General features: G+C 46.9%; 1 protein-coding gene across 3 annotated transcripts in view; it reads left to right on the plus strand.

Moving 5' to 3' along the window:
• Positions 1-13,036, plus strand: part of IQSEC2 (IQ motif and Sec7 domain ArfGEF 2) — an 88,269-nt gene that overhangs the window by 17,105 nt on the left and 58,128 nt on the right. For all 3 annotated transcript variants that reach the window (XM_030807448.1, XM_030807447.1, XM_030807453.1), the window contains exon 2: positions 12,729-12,758. In XM_030807448.1, coding sequence (XP_030663308.1) covers positions 12,729-12,758 — 30 coding nt within the window. The remainder of the gene's footprint in view (positions 1-12,728; positions 12,759-13,036) is intronic.

A 13,036-nucleotide genomic window follows, 5' to 3' on the forward strand; every position in this document is an offset into this window, starting at 1 on the left:
TCACTTGAACCTGGGAGACAGCAGTTGGAGTGAGCCGAGATTGTGCCACTGTACTCCAGCCTGGGTGACAGAGTGAGACTCTATCTCAAAAAATAAAAAATACGAAAAATAAATAGTAACTTTATGATTATTTGGATTATTATAAGGCAGAATATGCTAAGGCCCAAATAAAGTCTGCTTATTACTTTATTATGATTATGTAACATATAGTATTTGCTTATGATTGAAAGGAGCATGAGGTTAGGGAAGGTATTCTCTAAGGAGGCAGCTTTTGACCTCATCACTCCTTGGATCAAGCCTCCCAGGGGCTCCCTGGCAACTACAGAATGAGGTTCACGCTGTGCTGCCTGGTATTCAAGGCTCTCTTGGTTGTAATCTCTGCCTTTCTTCTCTTCAAAATGTAAATGTGAAGTGATACTTATCTCTTTATTTCCTGAAAAAGACATTTAAAAAGTGATAGACAAATATTTCATTTGAGGTATATAGCAATCTTCCTCATCATTGTCATCATCATCAACATCATTTTTATCATCCCAGAACCTGTACAGTGAGTTGTGTTAAACAAGGACTATAGGAACAATAATCACCAGCAAAAGGATAGCCAGCAACTGAAACCACCATGGCCTTCATTTTGTCATTTACCGCCATCTTTGCCTTCAAGATTGTTTGGCTCCATTACTAAAAGTGATTCCAGTATCCAACAAGCTTTCTGATTTGTCCTATGGTTCTATTTCTTCTTTTTAAATAATCTTCATGAGACTTTCTTGCATAACACCATTAACTCATCCACCTGTTCGCTATACTTTTTGTCATTTCTAGGTCTGATTCTTGGCTTCCTTAGAAAAGAGTTTTCCTCTCTACCTGAATCATCTTTCTTTTTTTTTTTTTTTTTGAGACAGAGTCTCACTCTGTTGCCCAGGCTGGAGTGCAGTGGTGCAATCTCGGCTCACTGCAGCCTCCGCCTCCCGGATTCAAGCAATTCTCTGCCTTAGCCTCCCAAGTAGCTGGGATTACAGGCACCCACCACCACGCCCAGCTAATTTTTTTGTATTTTTAGTAGAGACGGGGTTTCACCATCTTGGCCAGGCTGGTCTTGAACTCCTAACCTTGTGATCCACCCACCTCGGCCTCCCAAAGTGCTGGGATTACAGGCGTGAGCCACTGCGCCTGGCTACCTGAATCATCTTTCACTTTCACTTTTTTTTTTTTTTTTTTAGACGGAGTTTCGCTCTTTCACCCAGGCCGGAGTCAAATGGCATGATCTGGGCTCACTGCAAGCTCCGCTCCCCAGGTTCAAGCGATTCTCCTGCCTCAGCCTCCTGAGTAGCTGGGATTATAGGCGCCCACCATCATGCCTGGCTAATTTTTGTATTTGTAGTAGAGATGGGGTTTCACCATGTTGGCCAGGCTGGTCTCCAACCCCTGACCTCAGGCAATTCACCCGCCTTGGCCTCCCAAAGAGCTGGGATTACAGGTGTGAACCACCGTGCCCGGCCTACTTTCACTTTTTACATTGTCATGATTTAGGTGTCACTTGAACTTGGGAATCATCTTTACCTCCCCCTAGTGCTTTTCTCCTTCCTCGCTGTCACAAGTAGGTCTTCATACCACTTGCGGTTTAGGGAAGTGCTTGCATGCTCCTTTGGGTAAGGCTATAGCTCCACTCATTCTTCAAGCCACTCTGTTTCCTTCCTAACCCTACACTCAAGTTGTACTGAACTATGTAGAGTTTCCTAAGCATGTCAGGCTTCTTTATGCTTCCATGCCTTTATTCTGGCTGCTCGTATAGCTAAATGCCCTTTTTTTTTTTTTTTTTTTTGACAGAGTCTCACTGTGTCGCCCAGGCTGGAGTGCAATGGTGTGATCACGGCTCACTGCAGCCTCTACCTCCTGGGCTCAAGTGATCCTCCCATTCCAGCCTCCCAAGTAGCTGGAACCACAGGCATAGGCCACCACACCTGGCTAATTTTTTGGTTGTTTGTAGGGACAGGGTCTGCCTATGTTATCCAGGCTTGTCTCAAACTCTTGGGCTGAGGCAGTCTTCCCGCCTCAGCCTCCTGAGTAGCTGGGACTATAGGCACACACCATCATGCCCACCTAATTTTTGTATTTTTGTGGAGACAGAGTTTTGCTATGTTGTCCAGGCTGGTCTCGACCTGGGCTCAAGCAATCCTCTCACTTTAACCTCCCGAGTAGCTGGGACTATAGGCACACAATAATATGCCTGGCTAATTTTTATTTCATTGTAGAGATGGGGTCTCCCTGTGATCCCCAGGCTGGTCTCAAACTCCTGGGCTCAAGCAGTCCTCCCGCCTTGGCTTCCTAAAGTGCTGGGATTATAGGCATGAGCCACCGTGCCTGGCCCCAAATGCCTTTTTACCCTTGTCTACATGGCAGATAACCAGTTAACTTTTTTTTTTTTTTGACATAGGGTTGTGCTCTCTTGCCCAGGCTAGAGTGCAGTGGCATGATCATAGCTCGCTGAAGCCTCAAATTCCTGGGCTCAAGTGATCCTCCTGCCTCAGCCTCCCTAGTAGCTGAGGGAGACCTAGAAACTTATTTCTCTCTGTTGCCACCACGCCTGGCTAACTGTTCAAATTTGAAGAACGTCTAAGTACCTCGCACTGTTCAAGGCACTTGGAAACAGTGAGCAAAATAGACAAAACCTCTGCCTTGTGGAGCTGAGATTCTAGTGTATGGATGTCTGGGATGGGTGTGGAAAAGAAACAAATAAACAAGAAGACACATAATATATCAAGTAGTGGTAAGTGCTATGGGGAAAAATAAAGCTGCACGAACCTGGGGAGTGCAGAAGGCCCAGTCACCTCCACCACAGCCAGTGTTTGCACAACCATTATTAAGCAGCATTTTCTCATTTAAGCATTTTCCAATGTTATCCCATATTCTTTAGAACCATAATCCTCCCAACAACCCTATCATATTAGTGCTATTATTATCTCCATTACATTAATGAAGAAACTGAAACTTAGGGTCGTAAATCGCATAGCTGGAAGAGGCAGAGCTGAGACCCAAATCCAGGCCTGTCTGACCTAAAGCCTGGACTCATAACTACTGTCATTCTACAAACCTCAACACAATTCTCTGAAGTCAGAATTATTATGCCTATTTTATAGTTCGGGAAACTAAGTTCAGAGGGGAGAATGGATTCATCCATGGGTTCCACAGCAAATGAATGGATTTGAACCCAGATCTGTGAAGGCTAGGGCCTTCTACAAACCCTGAGGCCTAAGGCTCTATAGACTCGCCTGCCTCTACATTTCCAGGGCCCAAGCAAGTTATCAGTTGAAGCTCTTGGCCCTCCACACTTCTCTTCCCTCCCGTAGTTCATATGGAGCCTTGAGATATGTAGATACCCCAGCCAACACGTCCAAGCCCTGTCTATCTCCCCTTCCCCTTAGGCTGCTCCCTGGGCCTAACAGATGGACCTGGGTAATAAGACCATGCAATTCCTGAAAGTAAGCCCAAGAAATTTAGGCAGGAAATTCTGAGGTCCTTGGCGCTTGAAGTGCAGCCTAGAAGGGACAGGGCCAAAGATCCTGATGGGTCCTGATGGCATTACAGACCTTTTGCCTGATGGAGAGTGGCCCCTAAAGTGTGGTCCCCAGTGTAGGGCCTTCTGTTTATCACTACAACCCATGAGATTGTGATTTGTAATAGGCTGGCCTCCAAGATCCTTCTCCTTTGGCTTCCTGAGCTAGGTCCTGCTTTGCAGGGAAGGGAACAGGGGGTGTTCTGTGGGCCTGGGCCTTCAGAGACTGTGGCCGGTGAAGAATGGAGCTTTCCCAGCAAGCCCTGGTGGACATGTGCACTGATTCTTATGCCCCCCGCTTCACGGTATTTTGTTCCCAGTACTCTCAGGCTACTTAACCAATTTGATTTCTTAGTAGCTTTTAAAAAATTATACTTTCAATGCATTTTAAAATTAGGAAATTTAGAAAAACTAGGAGAAGTAGAGGAGAAAAACATTACACATAATTACAGCACCCAGAGGCAGCCACTCTGAGCATCTGGTGTATTGCCCTTGTTCTCTGCATTTTTTTCATGTGGTTGAAATGATTTTACACATACAATTTTTTTTCTTGATTTTTCCATTTGGGCATTTCCCATGTCATTGCATATTCTTCACAACCATCATTTTTAGTGGGAACTGATATACCACGATGGACTTAACCATCCTCTTAATGTAGGGTGTAGAAGCTGTGCTCATTTTTTTCACTGGTTTAAATCATGCTGTGATAGGCTTCCTTGCACACACAGCATCAAAGGAACTTACAGCTTTTAGGGAATTGACCTTATATAGGGACAATTGTATTCAGCTTATTTCCCTTTCTAGATGGTCCCTCTAGCTGGGTCCGATTCACTTATTTAGTCATTCATTTGTTCATTAATTTTGTCACCACATATTTACTCCATACACCTGGAAACCAGACTCTGTGATCTGGGGGTCCAAGCAGGAATGAGACAGAGCGCCTGACTACCAGGAGCTCCCAGTCGCTGGGAGAGTCAGCCATGGAAATAGACAATTTCAGAACAGTTTGATCAGGGCTGTGATGGAGTCAAGCAAAGGATACTGTGGGAGAACAGAGGAGGGGCTCCTAACCCAGCCTAGGGATGTTAAGATATGCTTCCTGGAGGAGGTGGTGCCTAAATGAGTCATGGAGGATGAATAGGAGTTGGCTGGAATAAGAAAGGGAGCTTCCTGTTAAACACAATGAGTTGGATAAACTTATTTCTGTTGCTTTCCCAAATCTCATTAAAATATGAAAAAAAGGAATAAAAAAGGTAGAAACAGATAAGGTCTGGGATGCTGACCAGAAGTAAACTATTCTACTTAGAGAATCCCAGCAGTGCTCAGGATTGAGAGGTACTGAAGGTACATCTTCGGAAGGCAGGATGAAGTATGGACCTGAGAATGGGAATGTTGAAAGTCTTTTCTGTCCGGGCACAGTGGTTCATGCCTGTAATTCCCCCGTCACTTTGGGAGGCTGAGGTGGGAGGATTGCTTGAGCTCAGGAGTTTGAGACCAGCCTGGGCAGCATAGTAAAACCCTGTCTCAAACAAACAAACAAACAAACAAACAAAAGATTGGCTGGGTGTGGTGGCATGTACCTGTGGTTCTAGCTACTCAGGAGGCTGAGGTGGGAGGATCGCTTGGTGAGCCCAGTAGGTCAAGGCTGTGAGCTATGCTCACACCACTGCACCCTAGTCTGGGCAGCAGACAGAGACCTTGTCTTAAAAAAAAAAAAGTCTTGTCTTTTTGGTCCTTCCCCAACCCCATCCAGACAGTGAGTCCCCCACTCCCAGCTGCATCCCTGCAGATGGAGGTTGCTTCTTTGGAGAAACTGAAGTTAAGAGGCTTTGACTTGAAGTCACCAAGTACAGTGGAGGATGGGGTGAAACAGGCCTGCAGGCAAAGGGATCTGCAACCTAAAACAGTTGAACCCCAACTTCCTTCCACTTAAAACAGTGGGACTCTAACCTTCTTCAACTCCCCCACTTCTAGGACACCAAAGTCAGGTACACAGATGAGATCAAAGGATTGTTCTCTGGGGAAACTGAAAGGCCCCAGAGAAAAAGGCCTCCAAAAGCCGACATTTGGAAGTCTTCCAACAAAAGAACAGGCTTTCAGCCCAGTAATTTGATAGTGAAGCCCACCACCTGGCAAGCCCCTCCTGCACACAGAGCTTCCAAGCAGCTTGGTAGTGTCATGGGAACTAATCTAGGATCACCGGCCAAGGACCCTTAAGATAGGTATATTTTATTTTAACATAAACTAAACCTCAGTACACTGGGCCAGGCATGGTGGCTTATGCCTGTAATCCCAGCATTTTGAGAGTGCTGAGGTGGGAGGATCACTTAAGCCCAGGAGTCTGAGAACAGCCTGGGCAACATAGCAAGACCTTGTCTCTAAACCAAAAAAAAAAAAAAAAGAAAGAGAGAGAGAAAGAAAGAAAAGAAATAAACCTCAGCATATGTTTTTAAAAATCTCAAGCTCTTGGTAGCCAGAGATAATCAGATAGTCTAAGGCTATTTGAGGAAAACCATCAACTTGGAAGACAGATTGAAAAAGCAAACAAACAAACAAACATAAAAAAGAAACTTGGAAGGTAATGAAGGGAGGAGAAGAAACCTGGGAAATTAAAAATAGTGAGAGCTAAAATAAAAATTTCAGCAGAAGGATTAGAAAATAAAAGGTGAGGAGATATCATAGGAAGCAGAATAACAAGACAAAGGGACAACAGAAGAGACAAGATGAGAAAATTGGAGGATCAATTGAGGAACTCCGACAGCCAACAATAGGAGTTCCAGAAATAGAGAATGGAGGGAACAGCAGGAAGGAAATTCTCAAAGACGTAATACAAGAACTTTTCCTAGAACTGAAGGAGTGAAAACTCCTGCTGAGTACCCAGCAAGATAAATGATAAAAAGACCCATGCCAAGATATGCCACTGTGACATTTCAGAATACCAGGGATTAAAGGGAAGATCCTAAAAGCTTCCAGAGAAAAAACATCATATACAAAGAATCAAGAAAAGGAATTGCGTTGGACTTACCAACAGCAACACTGGAAGCTAGGATATGATGGAGCAGTGTTCTCAATATTCTGAGGGAAAAGAATTTCCAACCTAGAAGTCTATACTCAGTTGAATGATCAATCAAGTATGAGGGTATATAAGATCTAAAGGTTTTAAGTCCTATGCCTCCTTTCTCAGGAAGCCCTGGGGAATGTGCTCCAGCAAAATATGGGCATAAACTCTAAAAAAAAAAAAAGAAAGGAAAAAAAAGCCACGGAATCTAGGAAACAGGAAGTTCAACGCAAAGGAGAGGTGAAAGGAATTCCTAGATGATGGAAAAGAGAGAGGTTCTTTTTTTTTTTTTTTGAGACGGAGTCTCGCTCTGTCGCCCGGTCTGGAGTGCAGTGGCGCAATCTCGGCTCACTGCAACCTCCGCCTCCCAGGTTTAAGCTATTCTTCAGCTTCAGCCTCCCGAGTAGCTGGGATTACAGGCGTTCGTCACTGCGTCCGGCTAATTTTTGTATTTTTAGTAGAGACAGGGTTTCACCATGTTGGCCAGGCTGATCTCAAATCCCTGACCTCAGTTGATCTGCCCGCCTCAGCCTCCCAAAATGTTGGGATTATAGGTGTGAGCCACCACACCTGGCCTGAGAGAGAGGTTCTTAGGGCAACATCTGGGCAGGCCTAGAGAGCAGCCAGCCTAGATTGCAGCAGGAAGGTGGGTGTTTTTAAGGGAAACAAAGAGTCCGATTGATTACCTGATATGTCAAAGCATGTTGAGAGGAGAATTGCACTTCTGACAGTTTGGGAAGAATTGATCATTTGTATGAAGAGAACTAAACTGACAAAAAAATAATGGACAGTAATCAGGCTGGGCATGGTGGCTCATGCCTGTAATCCCAGCACTTTGGGAGGCTGAGGTAGGTGAATCTCTTGAGCCCAGGAGTTCGAGACCAGTCTGGGCAATGGCGAAACCCCATCTCTACCAAAAGTACAAAAATTCGGCAGGTGTGGTGGTGCATGCCTGTAGTCCCATCTACTCGGGAGGCTGAGGTGGGAGGATCACTTGAGCCCAGGAAGTTGAGGCTGCAGTGAGCTGTGATCGTGTTACTGCACTCCAGCCTGGGCAACAGGATGAGGACCTGTCTCAAAAAAGAAGAAATATAGACAGTAATCGATAGCAGGGAAAATAAAAAGTTGTATGGGAAAGGAAATGTAATCACAGTATGTCATATGATTTATCCATTATTAGTATCCATGCAGTCATAATAATGTAGACCACCAGCCTAGGCAACATGATGAAACCCCATCTCTACAAAAAATGTAAAAATTAGCCAGGCATGATGGTGCATGCCTGTAATACCAGCCACTCGGGAGGCTGAGGTGGGAGATACTGCTTGACCTCAGGAGGCAGAGGTTGCAGTGAGCTGAGATTGTGCCACCGCACTCCATCCTGGGTGACAGAGTGAGACCCTATCTCAAAAAAAAAAAAAATGTAGACCACCAATGTTGATTTAACCCAAACTTTGTGATATAACTCTGATGATAGAATGAGAGGAGGGCACGGTTGTTCAGTTGCAGGACGCTTGGAGTGAATGGAAGTGGTCACTGCACAGTCGTGTGTAAAAACAGCATTTAGGCTGGGTACAGTGGCTCACGCCAGTAATCCCAGCACTTTGGGAGGCTGAGGCAGGATTGCTTGAGCCCAGGAGTTTGTGGCCACCCTGGCCAATATAGTGAGACCCCGTATCTATTTTTAAAAAATAAACATGGTTGGGTGTGGTGGCTCACGCCTGTAATCCCAGCACATTGGGAGGCTGAAGTGGGCAGATCACTTGAGGTCAGGAATTCGAGACCAGCCTGGCCAACATGGTGAAGCCCTGTCTTTACAAAAAAAAAAATACAAAAATTAGCTGGGCATGGTTGCACATGCCTGTAATCCCAGCTATTCAGGAGGCTGAGGCAAGAGAATCGCTTGAACCCAGGAGGCGGAGGTTGCAGTGAGCCAAGATCGCGCCACTGCACTCCAGCCTGGTGACAGAGCGAGACTCTGTCTCAAAAAAAAGAAAAAAAATCTACTTCTGTTGATGTTCAGTCTCCTTTCTGTAGGAGACATGATCTTTTAGGCATGTTATTCAGATTCTGGCTTGAGGACCAGTCTGTGATCATTCAAGTTACTCTGCATTATCTCATTTCTGATGCATTTTGTATTTATTTAATTAGTTTTGTTTTCAGGGACAAGCTTCTTGATCTAATTTCAGGTTCCTGGGAAGAGGCACCATATTGTTCCCCAGTTACTGCTTATGGATGGCTTGGAGCATGGCAGGGAATCTAGTCAAGAGGCAAAGGCAGAAACTCCAACACAGCAGTTCCAAGGCCTCCATTCTTTTCAGTCATTCTGCTCTGTCTTCCCCACAAGTCCCCAAAAGGTTCAGGAACTTTCGATATTCTGCCATTTATTCTCCCATCTTCCAGATTGCTTCTTTTTTTTTTTTTTTTTTGAGACGGAGTCTCGCTGTGTTGCCCAGGCTGGAGTGCAGTGGCACGATCTCAGCTCACTGCAAGCTCCACCTTCTGGGTTCATGCCATTCTCCTGCCTCAGCCTCCCGAGTAGCTGGGACCACAGGCACCCGCCACCACACCCGGCTAATTTTTTGTATTTTTAGTAGAGATGGGATTTCACCAAGTTAGCCATGATTGCCTTGATCTCCTGACCTTGTGATCCGCCCGCCTCGGCCTCCCAAAGTGCTGGGATTACAGGCGTGAGCCACGGCGCCTGGCCAAATTCTTGTACCTGGAAGAAGCAGCATTAAAGTCCCTGGTCAGATTACATGCCTGTTTTTGATTCAGAAAATATGGTTACTATCCTGAAAGCTCCAACAAGTTACTGTTTATTGGCCATCACTGCTGAGGATGGGAGTTGGCATATCCAAATCTCTTGAGAATCCTGGGGCCTAAGTGGCCTTCCATTAAGAGAAGGCTGGCCAGGCGCGGTGGCTCATGCCTGTAATCCCAGCACTTTGGGAGGCCGAGGCAGGCGGATCACTTGAAGTCAGGAGTTCCAGACCAGCCTGGCCAACATGGCGAAACCCTGTCTCTACTAAAAACACAAAAATTAGCCGGGCTTAGTGGTGGGCACCTGTAATCCCAGCTACTCAGGAGGCTGAGGCAGGAGAATCACTTGAACCTGGGAGGCGGAGGTTGGCAGTGAGCCAAGATAGTGCCACTGCACTCCAGCCTGGGTGACAGAGCAAGACTCTGTCTCTAAATAAATAAACAAACAAACAAATAAATAAATAAATAAATAAATAAATAAATAAAAGGCTGTGGGGAGTAGCAGGAGAAGTCGGTCTCCTTTACTGACATGGATTGATGAAGAGGGATCTAGTCCTTGGGTCTATTGCTTCTCCTTGTAGACAGCAGAATCCAGTTGATAAAAGAGATAAACTTTGGGGTTCTGAAGAAATAGAATATTTTAAGGCCTAAAGATTGCTTGGAACTCAACTAACACAGCCCCATCACTTTACAGGTGAAGAACCAAGATCCAGAGGGAAATGACTTGTCCAAGTTCACACTGCCAATGAGGGAATGAGCCATACAAGGACCTAGCATTCTTTCTACCAGTCTATACTGCCTCCCAAAAGAATGGTGGCCCAGCTTCATGACCATTGGGCAGTACATGAGCCTCTGAGGAGGTGTAGGATGGCACTGATGATTGGTCTATACATAATGAATAATATGCTAAATGCATAAAGGGTGATGGACCCTGGGGTGAGCTGCACCCCCACATTGAGAGTCATATGATGCTGTGTACCCTCAAGCTAGTAAGAATCAGTCCATAGCGAGAATTGGCGAATTCCCCACTGCATCGTGACTTGGAGCTCTTTTGCTCCCCTTTGCTGCCATCTTGAGGACTGTCACATATCACATAGAAATACTTTTGGAGCAGAGGTACATTTCTCATAATCTCTCAGATGAAAGAGCACTGGAGAGGAAAAGTCTGTTGGTGCCTCTCTGGCTTGATATTGAGGCATGAAGATAAGGGAACTCACCCTCATAGTGCGTACGTGCCCAGCACTGAGCTTCTGGTACAGTGGAGCGTGGTGGTAGGAACATGAGCTTTGGGGTTCACTCTGAGCTTCTCCCCTTGTGTGACCTTGGGCAAGTCATTTTGACCTTTCTGAGTCTCAGTTTCATCATCTTGAAATTGGATGAATAATCCCCACTTTGCAGGATCAAAGGAGATTATGTACGAAAGGAGGCTAACACTATGCCTGGCACATAGTAGGTACTCATAGTTTGGTCACAGTGGTGGTGGGGGTGATTAGATGTGTTGCTTAAACCCTTAGGTAGATTGGGGCAAGCGGCCAGTCCATGAGCTCCTTGAGAGGTTGGATTCCCAGGGCAGGGCCTGGTAGACAGCTGACTGAATACATGTGTGCTGGGTTTGGGGGTAGGTGGGTGGTGAAGAGATCGGCCTGCCTAGAGCAGAGGGTTAGTGTTAGGGAGAGAGGCTGAGAGGCATGGCCTCAGTTCTGTAGGCATCTGGGGAGTCATTGAAGTCAGGCCCTTCAGGCCTGGTACCTGAGAATAATTGGGCCAGGCCTCAGAAGCAATCTTGTTGCTGCAGAAGGAGATGGAACATTTTAATAAATGTGATAAGGTGCGCTGTGGCCCTGGTCCTCTGTTCCTTCAGGGGGCTGAGAAGGCTAAGGATTGGTGCTACTGGCATCTGCTGAGCATGTACCATATGCCAGGCACTGTGCTAGGCTGAGCCTCACGGCCACACCCCATAAAGGGAGTGACTCTCACCACAGCCCACCCCCAAAGCCCCATTTTACAAGGCAAAGCACTGACACTCAACATAGTGAAGTACCTTCCCTAGGATTCCATGGCTTGTGAGTAGTGGAACTGGGAGTGCTGTGGTTGCAGCACCCTGATGCTTCCCTGCCCCACCTCGCCAGCGGGGCCTCCTTTCATTCTTTCAACAAATGCTCCCTTCTGAGGCCCACCTGCTCCTCTCCCTGTGTGTATCTCTGTCATTTAGCGCTTAGCATAGATGGACACTCCCCTCACTAAAGCCACGTCTTGGCTCTCTCAGCTGAGGACAGAGCCTGTGCTGTGTTCATCTCTGTCTCCTTCGCAGCATGAGTGAGGGTGGGAGGCCTGAGGTGAAGATGGAGGAAGATGACAAGGGGGAAGTCCGTGTCCCACACGCTTCCCCTTTCAACTTCCGTGGTCCTCCTCTGCCCCTTCCCTGCACGCAGTGGACACCAGCCCCACTGTCCTGATCCTCCCTCCCCTATACACACACACGCGCGTGCACACACACACGTGTACACACGTGTGGGCACTTGCGTATACACTCTCACACTCTTCTTGGGAAGGCGTAGTGAGAGGGGAAGGGTGTGGTTCAGATTTCACTCATTCCCCGGTTCCCTCAGTGATGTTCCCAACTCCATTCTCTTCTCTTGCCCTTATTTTGCCTCTAAAGAGGCCTCACAATGGAAACGGCAGACCAGTGTAGTAGAAAGGAGCCCAGCGGCTGACTCATTTATCCCCTCAGCCTCGTTCTCTTCATGTGGAAAATAAGCAGGTTGGACCAGGCAGTTGGCAAAGCCCCTTCTATGGTGTTAATAATACCTGGCATTTGCCTACCGGGTTCCAAAGGGCTTAATTATCCCAACAGCCCCGTGAGGATCGGCCTCATGTCACAAACGGGGAGACTGAGGCTCAGACTCAGAGAGGTGAAGTGACTTGCCCAGGTCATGGGGCTGGTAAGTGGCAGAGCCAATATCTGAACCTAGGTCTTTCTGTGTTTCAAGCTTGGGCTTTGCCCCTGCCCACGGCTGCTGGCTGCCTCGAGGAAAGCCACGCTCCTCACTGTGATCCACTAGGCCCCACATGGTTGGTTCCTGGTGCCTCTTTGACCTCACTTCTGACCACTCTTCCCCCTTGCTCACTGCACCCCAGCACCACCGTCATCATCTCTCCAACTGGCGAGGCACTCTACTGTTTCTCGGCCTTGCACTTGCTATTCTCTTCTGTCCGCATGAAATAACCCTTCCCCTCATTTTTGTGATGTGCATTTTAGGCCTTAAGGCCCCCAGAGCCACTCTACCTAGGGCAGAGGGAGAACAGTAGAGAACATATACTGACCGTTTTGGTTTTTTTTCTCTGTTTCCCTTTCAGATCTGATGGTGAGAATTCCAGAACAGTCAGGTCAGTACCTCCTTTCTTTAGTACTAATTGGGAGATGGGGCAGGGCCTGGGGTGGGGGCCTCTGGTTTGTAACTGCAGGATCCATGGGCAGGGGGAGGGGCCAACTCAAGGGTGTCTTCCCTGTTGGTATTAGGGGTGGCTATGGAGTGGGGTGGGAGGGCAGTTGGGGGATGTGGCAGCTGTGGGGAGGGGGTTCAAGACTGTTCCTTAGTCTTTCTGACACTAGTTGACTTGGGGGTTTGGCTGAACACCATAGGGGCTCATAGGAGCTGCCCAGA

The sequence above is a fragment of the Nomascus leucogenys genome, chromosome X (genome assembly GCF_006542625.1).
Source record: "Nomascus leucogenys isolate Asia chromosome X, Asia_NLE_v1, whole genome shotgun sequence".
NCBI lineage: Eukaryota > Metazoa > Chordata > Mammalia > Primates > Hylobatidae > Nomascus > Nomascus leucogenys.